The 15,054-nt window shown below is 35.9% G+C and overlaps 2 protein-coding genes across 2 annotated transcripts; one reads left to right on the forward strand and one right to left on the reverse strand.

Moving 5' to 3' along the window:
- Positions 1–228: 228 nt before the first annotated feature.
- On the forward strand, positions 229–2,819 carry LOC110604149 (trihelix transcription factor ASR3). Its single transcript, XM_021742264.2, has 3 exons — positions 229–372; positions 608–1,136; positions 2,276–2,819. The coding sequence occupies exons 2-3, from the start codon at positions 608–610 to the stop codon at positions 2,719–2,721; spliced, it is 975 nt and encodes a 324-aa protein (XP_021597956.1). The 5' UTR covers positions 229–372; the 3' UTR covers positions 2,722–2,819.
- A 149-nt stretch (positions 2,820–2,968) lies between these two features.
- LOC110604148 lies at positions 2,969–5,218 on the reverse strand. The gene is made up of 3 exons (XM_021742263.2): positions 4,164–5,218; positions 3,563–3,836; positions 2,969–3,490 (listed from the first exon to the last, which is right to left on the reverse strand). Exons 1-3 carry the CDS (start codon positions 5,136–5,138, stop codon positions 3,354–3,356), a joined length of 1,386 nt encoding a protein of 461 aa, XP_021597955.2. The 5' UTR covers positions 5,139–5,218; the 3' UTR covers positions 2,969–3,353.
- Between the last annotated feature and the right edge of the window lie 9,836 nt (positions 5,219–15,054).

The following is a 15,054-nucleotide window of genomic DNA, read 5'->3' on the forward strand; positions in this document are numbered from 1 at the left end:
ATTTGATCATTACTATAAATTTGAACTTTAAAATTTAATAAGAACACGTGAAATATTATTAAATTAAAAATCAGTAATATAAAATATTATTCTAAAAATAATTAACAAAATTATTTACAATTTCTTATAAAAAAATATATATTTGAGGTATGACACAAGGCCTAAAGTATAGTCCACTCAAAATGCCCGATGGAGCCCAATAAAAATATGGTTGACCTGCTGATCCAAATCCAAAGTACGATGGGCCGAATTTAGCAGGCATGGTTGGTGGCGGGTACTGAGGAGCAAGGTGCAAAGACCAAGTCTAGGACTATAAAACAGCATAAATGGGGATCACCCAGAAGGTAGAATTGCGTGTTTCTCTCAAACCAGGTATTTCTCATAAACTTAATGTAGTTGCATTTTTTTTGAGGGGGGTATATGTGTTTAAGGGTCAAAATCAAAATTGGATCTCTATTTTATTTTAATTGAATGGGAAAGTAGAAGAACAAGGAATAAAATATTTGAATTCTAGGTGTAATGTATCAAAATACAGATTCCAGTGCTTACCAAAAAAATAAAAAAATACAGATCCCAGTCGAAGGTTTAATCTTCTTTTGGTTTACAGATGGAAGCGACAGAAGCTACCAACGAGTTTCAAAAGAAAGGCACGAAGCGTAAGAAGGGAGTGGAAGATAGTAGTAAGAAATCATGCGATGCGGGTGCTCCCCGTACTACGCGTTCTCAGGTAGCCCCAGACTGGACCACTAAGGAAGCACTCATTCTTGTTAACGAGATTGCTGCTGTTGAAGGAGATTGTTTAAGAGTTCTGTCTTCCTACCAGAAATGGAAAATTATAGTGGAAAATTGTACTGTGTTGGATGTACCACGCACTGCTAATCAGTGTAGGAGCAAGTGGAATTCCTTGCTGGCTGAGTACAACCAGATCAAACAATGGGATTCCAAGTCCAAGACCGATTCTTATTGCTTTTTGGGTTGTGAAAAGAGAAAACAATTAGGACTTCCAGAGAATTTTGATGAGGAGCTCTTCAAAGCTATTGACGATTATGTAAGGGCACAGAAGAACTGCCCCGATACTGATCCAGATACTGATACGGAAGCACAGGCTGACCTGCTTGGTGTAATCGCAAAACTTGGTATACTTTTCTTCTTACCAATCTACTTCATATTTATGATTTTAATCAACTTGCTCATTTGCTAAAGTTAGAAAATCATTGTGGTAACACAATCATGAATAAGCATGTGAATTTCTCTTATCTTTCTATTCTTATATATTTATTTATAAATAAACATGAATGATGCCCTCCATTTTATTGCATTTGTGTACTTGTTGTCCATCTGAATACCAAAGTCGAGTGCTTAATTTCTAGGACTCCGTAATGTTGCTGTTTTGAATATTCAGAAAATGAAAAATTTATTTGCTATTTTATACTTGGAGCTCTTTAAATCTCTAATGTATTGTTGGATCTCCATCAACATATAATTGTCCAAGACAGCTCCTTATGCTGGGTTTTTAAATTCTGGTTATAATATGGAAATTAGAGCTACTTTTGATGATAATTTCTTCTAGTATCATGTCATGCTTCTTAAATTTTACGATTTGGATTTTATCTTGTTGGAATCAAACGTGAAATTTGTTGCCATTTACAGCTCATTTTCCTGGTTTTGGGGTGAAAAATTAAAAGTTCTACATTCTTCTTCATAGAGTATACATCATTTTGAGTTTCTTATGATTCAAACATAAGCAGGGTTGTATGAAAAACTATAATAGATGCAGAGCCTCTACATTTCTTGTTCAGTTTACTTTAATTTTTCCATGTGATATGTGCCCTTTTTTTGTTGCTTGAATGGGCTATCTACAATTTTTGGTTCTCTTGGCAGTAAACATTTGTGAGAGTATATTTTTGTGCAACTGATGTGGATGGAAACAGTGGGGGGCTCTAAACCATGAAAGCTTAAAATATGGTTACTGGGAACTGTGTAATATAATGTTCAAGTGTTATGAGACTTTAGTGCATAAAATAAAAATTAATAAGAAAAAAAATTGAAATGGCAAGAAATTATGGAGACTGAAGAGACGTGTCAGCAACTTAGCATAACTGCTCAAGTTTCTTGAACCATTTATCTTGTAGAATAAGTAATTTATGTAATTATACTTGCTGATGATTGTGATTGAACCTATCAGAGATTCAGAGTAGAACAATAAAGCTGCTTTTCAGTACCTGTAGTGTTAAAGGTTAAGGCACCGCTTTTATTATATTGTTGTGTTTATTAGGGTCCAAAAAAAAACTTAGAACCCTACTGGGAGAAAAGCCTCAGAATTGCTGCAGAAAGGAACCACATCTGGAAGTCCATACTGAAGAGGAGCCTCAGAATAGTTTGAAGGAAGAAAATCCTCAGATGTGCTGTGAAAAGGAAAAGCCTCAGAATATCCATGCAGAAGAGATGCCTCAGAAGACTCTTATGGAAGAGAAGCCTAAAAATGACTACATGCAAAAAAAGAAGATGACTGCTGCAGAAGAAATGGAGCATATGATGGTGGAGAGGCTGCGAGAGAATGCAGAATTGATTCATGCTATGGTTCAAACCAACCTTCCTGAGGTAGCAGACTTTGGGGCCACAGATTTTGTAAGAGGTCAAGGGGACAAGATTATTGCTCGCCTTGGAGATATTGTAAACATCCTTAACCAATATCCTCACCTTGCCCAAGCAAGTGACTAGCTGCTGAATCTCGTTAAATTTAGCTTTCACAGTACTGGTGGGCTTTTGTAGCTATCTTGACTAGAACTAATGGAATTAACTGTTGCTGTCTAGCTCTATGATTGGTTGAGTAGGAATCAACTCTCATCTCTTTTAGGAATTTCTAAATTAGGAAAAAGGTCATTAGGAATACGAGATCCATTCACCATTCCAACTGATAATTCTATGAACAAATACAAGGGGATAAGCCCGAATTTTGTATGCTTGATCACGAGCATTTAACCTATAAAATTGTGAGTCTGGGAATAACCTCACCAGTCAACATCGTTGTTGAAAACCCAAGTGAGTAATCCAGGAAGCAGGTGGCCTTCTCTGCTTATGCTATTTTCATGAGAGCTGTTGACAACTTCTAGTAGGTTACTCATACTTGAGTTTAACATGGAAGCCCGCCAAAGTATTAACTTGTGGCCCGTAACCAACGAAAGCAAAATCACATGCAGGACTAGGAGGGAAAATTAAAGATAAAATGCGTATGAATATGCTAATAGATTTGTAATTGCATGAGATGATACATTATGAGGTGGATGGAAAGCTTTATATATGTCTTCTCTGTTTGTACTGTGACTTCTATTTATTTAAAAAAAGGGACTTGTTCAAGACAGAACTACCACTTTACTCAAAATCCACAGCACTAATGAGAACTCAAACGCAAAGAGCGTGTGAAGCAATCCGCGGTCGAGTGCAAATCCGAACAGTGTGATTCCTCCGTTGTTGTGTTGCAAATATGCCACTGCACCGAGAACATTATAATTAACACTGTGATGTGCAGTTAACCAAAGGAAGGGATAGAGTTATTACTTACCAAAAGCCTGCCTAGTCTGGAAAGACGATGGATACTGTGAGGAAATTGAGACCAAAATTTCTGATGAATCGGCACCAATAACAGCAGATTCAGAGACGAGAGTTTTATCAATCTCCGGGACACTGCATTTCCCTTGGTCTGATCTGGCGGATGAAGATGTCAGGATCATATTCCATCTGGTTGCTATGGACACAATGCCTTGAGCTCTATGTGTGATTCTAGCTGCTCCCAATAAGCACAAGAAGAAGCCACTTAACTGAACCACTGAACATATCTGCATTCTCCCATCATAATAAAACTCGATATATCAACTCAAGCATCTGTAGACTCTGTACATATACACACATATAATGTTTGATAAAAGGAACCTTTTAGGGATGATTGCCCAAGTCTCAAATGAAGCATATTTGATTTATTTATGTTAAGTTTAGAGTTTGACACTGCATTAATAAAGTGAGCGAAACTCCATCCTAAAAAAGATGTACAGTTTATTCAAGTCCTATGATTGCGTGGTAATTAAGTTGAGTTTACACATTGTCATCTTCCATATTATTGCAAATACAGTTTCTTTGACAAATTTAATTAGGAAGACCGAACATACCACAAGCCCTCCTGAATTGATGAAGGTTTTGTCAGACGTGAATGCCAGAACCAGCAACAATGCTCCTAATTGAGTAACGGTAATTGTAACCAAACAAGTAATTATAAAGAATCGATATCTGTGGCTCGTAACAGACAACTGTTTCTTAATCCTAACATGCTCCCTAAATATGACACTAGCATCCGATCCGCATCCGTCGAACCATTTATGAAGTCCCTCAAATCTAAGTATCTGGAGCTCACAAGTCAGCCGAAATAGAACGCAAACCAACAGGAAAACACCTGTCCTGTAAACCCACGATGCCAAAACCAACACAAAGATGGTAGAATTCAACGGCACACCTGAACTCAGATAAGGTAATGATATTTTCACTGTAGAGAAGAATATGATTTTGTGTGCTAATTCCACAAGAAAGGATGGCAGTAGAATGCATGCAAGATACCGAAAAGCCTTGTCAAGCTCCCGAGAATATCCCCGTCTGACAAACGAAGAATCGTCTTGCAGCCCATCGAGGAACAAGAGCTGGCGCAGACTATACCTTCTAAAGAAACGGGATAGGGTCAAGAAAGCTATTAGAGCCAAGCCAGACTCAGGAAACTGCACCAGGTTGTTGAAAGATATGGGATCATCGGATGGAACTTTAATACAGAGAGAGCTTATGATGGGAACGATAATGGTGAAGAATATGAATGTGAAATATGAAATGAATTTTGCTGTGCAAGTGGAGTGATCGAGGGCGCACCACTTGAGACTTATTCGAAAATGTCGTAGTTCATCGAAGAGCAGGGATTTTGATGTTGCATTTGCTGGTTGGAGTAGCAAGGGTGCGTTTGCATGGTCCGCCTGATTGTTTTGATGAGGTAATGTCGCCAAACGTGGATTGGAGAGCTGGTCATCAATGTGGGAGGTGATCATGGTTGGAGCCTTGTAGATCTGAAAAAAATAAAAGAGGTTGGAATAGTTATATATACACATTTTGTATGGCCATCCGCAAAAGGCATGTGATTCTTTGAAACTTTTCTGGTTTTGGAGAAAGCAACATTATTTTTTTTACCATCAATGAGAAAAAATTTAATTTCAGGTTAAAAGCAGAAAAAAACATAGCTTTGTTCCGTGAGTCCTCTCTTGTAGTACGTAGTATCAAATTTTCAATCAAGCAAAGAGTAAAAGAGAAGTAGACAAGGACCTTTTCCTACTTCTTTATGGTTGCAACTCATCGTATGTAGCCAATATGAGTCAAAGCTGCGGCTACTTAATTTCCCCCTCAAACATTTATTGATCGCTACTACACGTGGATTTCAAGATCAAGGGTCCACATCATACGTGGATGGGATCGCAGCCACAAAGTCTCCTTGTTTTTTTCCTTTTTTTCATCTACAATTCATGAAGAGTCCAGTACATGCACAAGTGCTAGATTTTTTTTTTTTTATAATTTTTTTTTAAAACAAATCTACTTATCGTATTAATAAAATTTCATCAAATAAAAATATATGATATCCCAAATAGAGAAACGATTATATCAATAAATTTTCTAACCAAAATATAAACAGTTAGAATAACATTACAATGGATTGACTTTTGCATAATAAAACACTTGTTTATATTCATAATATAATCCCCAGTTTTCTTATTTATAATGGATTGACTTTTGCCAAATAAGAAGAATTGTCTATTATGTACTGCTAAGTTAGTGTTTTCAAAATTGCTAGTTGATATCAATCCTATTACAAACCCCGGCGGAGCAGAATTGCCGGAATTATACAATTACAAACTTGTTGGTTTATGTTTCCGACGAATAGATACTCTAAGTTAATCACCACAATCAAACTTGATATCTTCTTTTTTCAACCTCAGCCACAAATCACAGAAAATCTGCACATGACCCAGTTTCTCATATAGATAGCAAAAAATGGTTAGTTTTTCGTATTAAAACTTCACATTAAACACAGTACCATCATTTCCATTAAACTTCTTCTGCCGTTTTAAAAGTTGCCGAATATCCAAACAAACTTTAACTCTCATAGTGTCCGGCGACATAACTGAAACATTTTTCATATTATACTCTTTATAGTGGCTAATAAAATTCTCGATCAATTTAGCCAATGTCTCGTTATAATAACTAGAAGGGATATCTTTAATCAGAACCCAAAAATCAGAATGAGTTAGAGGGATATAGAGAGGATTTTCATTACCTTGTATCTCCTTCCAAACAAACAGGAATCGATTGTACAACCAAGACCCATTTTCTATATTTTCAAAATCAAGATTATTAAAAAACCGAAACAAATATCTTTTTACCTCTAATTCCATAATAGATATCCGCTCTAAAAAATATCATAAATCTGCCAAAAAGGTCTACATATTTTGAAAATTGATTGGATTGTATGTGAGAAACATCCACACCATACAGAAATCATAAGTGACGATTGAAATATCTCTGGAACTCTTAATAGGAATAACAATATCTTCTTTTTTATCGATAGTTAATTAATGCAGATCGTCTTTCATGGGGAAGGGGAAAGAAGAAATTAGGTTTGAAAAAGAAGAAAAGGTGAGAGTATTGAGTCACAAATGGACCATAGAGGGAAATTTGGATCGAAAGTAATTTTGATCCATTTTTTATAATCTAAGTTAAAATCAAAATTTTTGAAGGGAGAATTAATATAAAATCTCTCAATTCTTACAAAATTCATTAGTTTATGTTATGTTTTAAATTCCAAAAATAAGATATTTTATAAAATTGAACTTATTTTAATTTTATTTAAAATTATTAAATGATATAGATATTTAAAGTTATATAATTTTGAATAACATATAATTAACATTAGAGGGAATAAATAATCTAAACATTCAAGGCGGATAATCTTTCTTTTAGTATAAAGACTAAAAAATTAAATTTTATAAAATATAAATATGTTTTTTTAATTAAAAATAAATTAATAATTTTTTAAATATTTAGAGACATAATAATAATTCACATAATTTGAATTAACCAAACTAAAAGTATTTAACATAAAATCAAAATCAAATCAAACCAATTTCAGATTTAACCAAACAAAAAAGGAAAAAGTACTGATATGGAACCAAATCAAGATTAGAATCAAATATCCTTAATTCCAGAATCATGAATCAAATATCCTTAATTCCAGAATCATTGAAAATACTAACTTGAGAAATTGAATTAATAAAAAAAATTAAAATTTACATTTCATTATTTAAATTTTTAAAAATTAAATCAAATTGATCCACAAGAGGCCATTTCTGTATTTTTTCTGGAGTAAAAAATAATATTTTCACTTTATTACCTTTTTACAATTTTTTATAAAATAATGTGTTTAATTTATAATTTAAATTTCACTCCTTCTCCGATAAATTAAATATTACAAGTTTGGATATAAGAGTTCTATTAATTTAAGCATTTGTCAATTATTAATTTTTTTTTTTTCATTCTTCATAGCGATAATGCTATAATGGGTGCTTGACTTATGTATATAGCCACTATTCTAAATCTAAAAAATTTGAGAATTATTATAAAATTTCAAACTTATGATATATTCAATAAATTACACTTCATCAAATATGCTTTTATTTACAAATAGTAATAATTTTACATAGAGAAATATATTTTGGTATTAATTATTCAATTTATTCTATGGAATTAACATAGAAATGCTTAAGTTGAATCTTATCTTAACCAAAATGATTCACCTCAATTAAAATTAATTACTTCCTTTAAAGGATACATTCTTAAATAATTCATTTGAATTAAGAGCAATATAAACCTTTTTTATTAAAATAATTTAATTGAATCAATTGAATTAAAATAAACTACTTAATTGAATTACATGTGGTGCCATACATGCGTAATTATATATTTATAAATAATTAAATTGAATCTCTTAAACTAATATTAAAATAATCAAATTAAATTAAATCATTGTCTCTTATCTTAACTAAAATTAAAATAGTTTAATTGAATCAATCAAATTAAAATCAATTAGTTCATTGAATTATATGCAGTGGACATGTTCTTTTAATCTTAATTCAATTAAATTACATTTAGTACAAATAATTCAATTGATTATCTTTAATTAATATCAAATAGCTAAATTATATAAATTGAATTAAGCTCAACTATTTTGGTTAATTTATATGCAGTGGGCATAATTCAAATAATTTCAATTCAATTGAATAACATATAGTATAAATAATTTAATTGAGCCAATATATTTAAGATTAAAATATTTTAATTAAATAAATTAAATTAAATTCGACTTATATAATTGAATCACATGTTAGTCCAATTGAATTACACCTTCTTTAGTATTCCAATTGAATTAATATATTTATATTAAAATAAATTAAATCACATATTCTTATATTTAATATCACACCTTCAATTAATTAAAATCAAATATTTAAATTGAATGACATCTAAAATTCCATTATGATAAAATTATCAATTAATATATTTAATACCAATTAAATTTTATCATAAATTAAATTAAAAATGTATACGAATACGATTTTTTTTTAAAAGCAAAACTACTGGTTGTATTAATAAAATTTTATCAAATAAATAGAGATATCATCCCAAACAGAGAGACGATCATACCTAATATATTGTCTAGCCAAAGTATGAGTAGTTAGAGTGGCATGACGACGAACCCATCTAACAGAAATATCAGTTCTAGAGTTTAACAAAAATTTACAATCATTCAAAATCAAACCCAATTTAAAAATGTCTAAATGTGTATATTGAAGAGTTTGAATGATCTACAAACAGTCCATAAGAATGCAGTCATTAAAAAGCAAAAATTCCATCTCGCAAATAACAAATAGTGATGGAGAGCTAAACTTTCAACAATCACCGGCGTACCATTACCTTCCGAGAAACCAGAAATACCACGTTGAAATATACTCTCAGAGTTTTCTACAACAAAACTGTAGCTAATAAAATCTTGAACTTGAAACAAAACCCCATCAACTTGACGAAGCCAACTGAAATTGTCCAAGCATGAAGATGACGCATGAATTTGGAGAGAAATGGCTTCAGGTTCACGAGCAGGGTTGGAGGAATAAAACAAGTTCCGGCTCTGATATAAAGTAGCAATGGTATTTTCATGCAAAACACCAGTACGTTGAGTAGCTTTCCAATCCAAGATATGATGCATGACGTCTTCCACAAAGTGAGCTGCTGAATTTTGCACATGGTTTCATAATAATGAGTTCCTTGCTGACCATAATCTTCATGCACAGACCATTACAAAGGTTTTTCGAACCTTGTCTTGGGACTTCAAAATCTGCAGTAAAAAATTAAAAAAAAATTACCATTAGGCTGTAAATCTCCCACTCCCCCTAACCTCCAAACTTCCTTGGACACAGGACAATGCAACAAAATATGATTGACACTTTCATCTTCATGGCACCAAGGACATCTAGCATCCACATCCACATCCACATCCACACCCTTTTGCTTTAAGTTATCCTTTGTAGGCAATATATTTCTACAAGCTCTCCAACAGAAATCATTCACTTTTGGAGGGTCCGAAAAATTTCACAAACTAGTCCACAACTCACCTCTCACATTAAAAGATGATCTTCCTAGCAAGTCCATACACATAAAGTATGCGGACTTCACCGAATATACGGATAGGATAAATGCTAAAACTACTGATATTGCTGGAACTAAAATGATAATGTGGCCAGACAAGAGTTGAGCTATGATTGGCTAGATCTACAAGAAGGAGAAAGTGGGGTGGTTGGCACCTACTGCAGCCACTCTAACGCTTAAATCGGTGAACTAAAAAACAAAATAGGAGTAAAGAATTGCTTAGAATTCAGAGTATTGGTGAGAGAGAATAGCATATATTTACCTTTGTGATCACTCCCTTTTTATACTGTAAGAAGGTGGAAATAATTATAATATTTTTTGATAATTCGGCGATGATATGGTCGGCCTATTGATAAGGGATCTTCATCGGTTGAATGGTTGAGAATTCTGTGATCGCAGGCATAAAGGGGATCTACTGGATTGTAGCTATTTGGCGATAACTTCCTTATGGAGACTCTCCCTAACATTTGAGAAGGTGAGTCTGACCTGAAGCCGACCTATCTTGAAATCGGGTCTTTTCTCTTGGTTTCGAGCATAATGGTCGTTTGAGTCTTCAGTGAGTCATCCGACTCTTCTTTGCTACGGGTGGAACCGCTTATCAGCTTATCAAACTTTGCCACGTAGCCCTATCTTATAGTGACAGTTCACGACTTGTTTTGAAAAATTCTTATGTAGTATAAAAGGTCCCCCGGCTGGTCTTCGTTTCTTTAGATTCGAAGGGGACACTTATTTTCATGGTCTGGATCATTTCGGTTTGTTTGTCCAGACTGAGCACATGATGTCTTTACTTTATTCTTCCTTGCCTTGCCTATCAGTCAGGTTTAAAATTTTATCTTGGCAAAAATTGATCCGAGTAATATAATAATGCCTTGACAAGTTTTCAGACATTTTTTCTAGCTCCGATTTTAGCCCTGACGTGCCTTCAGGCTTTTCAGCATAAAATGCTTTTACGAGCTTTCGGCCTTTTTTTTGATCTTGATCTTAGCCTGGACGTGCCTCTGGACTTTCTGGCATCAAATAACTTAACAAGCTTTCGGGCTTTCTGGCATCAAATTTCTTGACGAGCTTTCGAGTAGTTTCCTAACCTTTGCGAGCTCCTTAGCTTTGTACAGCCTGACAGGTTTCTGGCCTTTTACAGCCCCAGCAAGAGTCCACACATTTCCAGTCCTGACTTTCTTCTAAGCACTTTCTTGCCCCAAGGGTTATGGTGATCTTTCGAGCATTTTTCAGTCTTGCCTAGCTTCCGAGCGTTTTCTTGCCCTATCGGGCTTTTGGTTGTTATCTAGCCCTGACTAGTCTTCCAAACATTTTTTGCCTTATTGAGCTTTTAGGCATTTTCTAGTTCTGACTAGCTTTCGATCACTTTTTTCGTGCGTATTTTTGCCTTGGACTTTAGTCCAAGTTCTTTTTGCTCCCTGTCACTTTTCGGGTTCTGTAACGACCCGAAAATCGGACCGCTACCGGCGCTAGGATCCAGATCGGCTTAAGGCCGCCAGGACCCGTAGCAAGCCTGACATGTAACCTGTAAACCTGATTAATCCCATACATGATCAACAACATACATAAAAATTAAAACTTTTCTTTCATACATTCTATCATACACCAAACTCAACCTGTGCATGCACTGAACATAGTCATAATCATAAACTTGACCCCTCTGTGGGATCTCATCAATGCCCCCAATGGGTGGCATAACATGTGTTGAGTTGGTTTACATCTACATCATAAAACATCTAAGATCATGTAATAAAAGGGATAACAACATCCATAGGGTCAAGCACAACTTCTAATCCTCAATATCATAATACATAACATGACTATTCAAACTTTACATCATCTTACAATTTATCATGTCCACTTTCTATCTATTACAAACACATGACTTTGCTCTTCTTGACTTCACTGTCTAGCCCGTACCTGCAATCCTGGGGGATTAGGGAAAAGGGGTGAGCTACTAGAGCCCAGTGAGCAGAACAATAGAAAACAACATTTAAAATCTCATGCCATCATGTAATGCAACACATCACAACAAATCACATCTCGGATGGTATTGTCACCAATAGTCCTCTACATTCCAAAGTGCCGGGACGTAGAATGGGTACAATCGGTCTTTCTCTTAACATAACATATCATAACATTCCAATGTGCCAGGGATGTAGAATGGGTACAACCTGGACTTTCTCTTACATAGTGCCAGGGACGTAGAATGGGTACAACCTGGACTTTCTCTTACATAGTGCCAGGGACGTAGAATGGGTACAACCTGGACTTTCTCTTACATAGTGCCAGGGACGTAGAATGGGTACAACCTGGACTTCCATACCATATCATGCCGTAACATCATCATATCATATGAGGACTAAAGGATCATCCAATAACCAATCCACATCAACATCATAAATGCAATGCAACATATTCGTGAATTCTAATGCAAACAACCTAATTCATTACATGGCATTCATGATGCATGAACATGCTAAAAACTTTATAATTTATTTGCTTTAAATCGTAAAGGTTTATTCTACTCACCTCTTGGCTAGCTCCGACAAAGACTGATGCAGCTAACTCACTGCTGGGGTCCTCGGTTCCTCGGGTCCGAACCTACACAGGTGGACTCAAATGAGGGACCAAACAACTAGAACATGACTCTAAAAACATCCCCCAAAAACCCCCTAAAACACCTCAAAACAATCATGCAAAAACATGCAAAGGAAGGCTGAACAGGGCAGGTTCGGCGGCCGAAAGTCCCTCCAGAGCCGAAACCCAGGCAGATTCGGCGGTACCTTCGGCAGTCGAAAGTCCCAGACAGAGACGAAAGTCTCTTTTCGGGGGCAGGCTTCGGCAGCCGAAAGGCTTGCCTCCCCAGCCATGTTCGGCGGCCGAAAGTCCTTCGGTGGCCGAAAGTCCTTCGGCTGCCGAACCTGGTTTCTGCCAAAGGGTAGAAACTTGGCTCCTCTTGCCTCCAATGCCTCCCAAACCTTAAAAACATGCATAATCCTATTCTACAACACACATACTCAAGCATACAAGTTCCTAGGGGCTTCAAACCAACTAAAACCCCATCTACAACACATCAAACAACACAAATCCAACATACATTTCCCATAATCCAACAAAAACCCAAAAACTCATAAAACCCTACACATGCATTTCTACTTCAAGAATCAACTTAAAACTTGTTAAAAATATATAGTGAGCTCAAGATCGGCCCTTACCTCTTGAAGATCGAGAGGAAAATGACCCTAGCTCGAAGATGGGAGAGATTTGAGTTCTTGAACCTCAAAGCTCCAAAACTTGCTTTAAACTCGAAAATCTTCAAAACAAGGTGAAAACTCATAAGAAAAACATGAAAACTCGAAGGGAGAAGCTCAAAACAGAGGAGGGGCGGTGGAGAACTCACCTTGGCCGAAAACGGGAAGAAAAGCTTGCCCGTTTCGGCCATGGGGTCCTTTTATAGGGCTGTCCTTACCACCTTTCGGCGGCCTAACGTGCCCCCACAACGCATGCAAGTTCGGCGGCCGAACCTTGGCTGATTTAAACAAGGCTTTCGGAGGCCGCTCCCAAAACCTCCCCACGTTCGGCGGCCGAACATGACTTTCGGCGGCCGAACCTGGCAAAGTCTCCAAGGCCCTCTCCACTCAAAACTTGGATTTATTTTCATTAAAAACCATAAAATACATCAAAATATTTTAAGAAAACATGGTTTTACCCTTCTAGAGGTCTCCGACATCCGAGATTCCACCGGACGGTAGGAATTCCGATACCGGAGTCTAGCCGGGTATTACAGGTTCATAGTCCTGGTTTTCGTTCGAGCACTTTTATTCTTGTGCATCTTATGGACTCTTTAAGCATCTTTCGAGCATTTTTACTTTTGTGTATCTTTCGGACTCTTTTACTCTTTAAGTATTTTTTGAGCACTTTTTCACTTGTGCATCTTTTGGGCTCTTTTGCCCTTAAGCATCTTCCAGATATTTCTACACTTGTGCATCTTCTAGGCCCTATTTTACCTTAAGCATCTTTCGGGCATTTCTGCACTTGCACATTTTCTAGGCTCTTTTTACTTTAAGCATCTTTCGAGCATTTTTGCTCTTGCGAGCTCCTTTTACTCGAGCTTCCAGGCATTTTTTCAGCCTTGCAGCCTATCATCAAGTGAATTAGAACTTCTTGTGACACATGATCATTGACTGTGCGGTTATCAAAACTGGTTAAAAACAACCTTTTTAGTTATCCACAATTTTATAACTGTAGATAGTGGTAAAATGATCAAATCTACAGGGAATTGATACTCACCTATTTTTCTTATCAAGACCAAGTAAATAAACTAAGAATAAAATAAAAGGGGGGTTTTGAGATTGATGAACTAAACTAGTGTAACAGCCCGAAAATTCGGACCGCTACCGGCGCTAGGATCCAGATCGGCATAAGGCTGCCGGGACCCGTAGCAAGCCTACTATGCATCCTATACAATTGGTATAATCCCAAACATTTCCATAAAAACATTTAAAACTTTACCTTTACCAAGCTTGACCTGTGCATGCACTATGACTGGACTCATAGAACCCCTAGGGTCAGCATACCCTATGTCAAACTCGGTCCAACACATAAAACAACATAATATAAAACTTCTGTACAAATGGATTATCCAACTCGGGCCAAGCACAATACTATAGCTCTGAACACATTACATAATATCATTTTACAATACAACTCTTTTACATCATTACATAACCTTACATTACATCGTGTCCATTACTATTCTATTACATAATCAAAACCATAGCCATAACCTGCTAACCTCCTGAACTATCTCTGACCCTGCAAACCTGGGGTTATGGGAGAGGGGTGAGCTAAAAAGCCCAGTGAGCAGAACTAAATAGGAAAACAGTTTATTATATCATATGCTTTCATGACATGCATCACATCACAAACAATACACATCAAGGATGAATTTGTCACCAATAGCCCTCTACATATAAATCTCATATCATAACAAGTTCAGTAATGCTCTATGCCAGGGGCGATACGGCCACGCCTGGACTTTACATACTCTATGCCAGGGGCGATACGACCACACCTGGACTTCTCTTACTCTATGCCAGGGGCGATACGGCCACGCCTGGTCTTTCCATCTCATATCATGTCATACATGTCATATCGTATCATATCATGTCATACTGAGGGCTAATGGATCATCCAATATCCATCCACATCATCATCATCGTATTGTGCAATGCAACATATTCGTGAACTCTAATGCAACAACCTATTACATAACAT

This window comes from Manihot esculenta, chromosome 16 (genome assembly GCF_001659605.2).
Source record: "Manihot esculenta cultivar AM560-2 chromosome 16, M.esculenta_v8, whole genome shotgun sequence".
Lineage (NCBI taxonomy): Eukaryota > Viridiplantae > Streptophyta > Magnoliopsida > Malpighiales > Euphorbiaceae > Manihot > Manihot esculenta.

What these genes read in the sequence shown, in the direction of transcription:
- LOC110604149 (XM_021742264.2), top strand. Translation starts at nt 608, where the DNA reads ATGGAAGCGACAGAAGCTACCAACGAGTTTCAAAAGAAAGGCACGAAG. An exon ending in TGGTGTAATCGCAAAACTTG is followed by an intron (nt 1,137 to 2,275) that starts GTATACTTTTCT and finishes TGTGTTTATTAG; the next exon opens with GGTCCAAAAAAAAACTTAGA.
- LOC110604148 (XM_021742263.2), bottom strand. Translation starts at nt 5,138, where the DNA reads ATGTGTATATATAACTATTCCAACCTCTTTTATTTTTTTCAGATCTAC. An exon ending in TCAATTCAGGAGGGCTTGTG is followed by an intron (nt 3,837 to 4,163) that starts GTATGTTCGGTC and finishes GGGAGAATGCAG; the next exon opens with ATATGTTCAGTGGTTCAGTT. An exon ending in CCAGACTAGGCAGGCTTTTG is followed by an intron (nt 3,491 to 3,562) that starts GTAAGTAATAAC and finishes TTCTCGGTGCAG; the next exon opens with TGGCATATTTGCAACACAAC.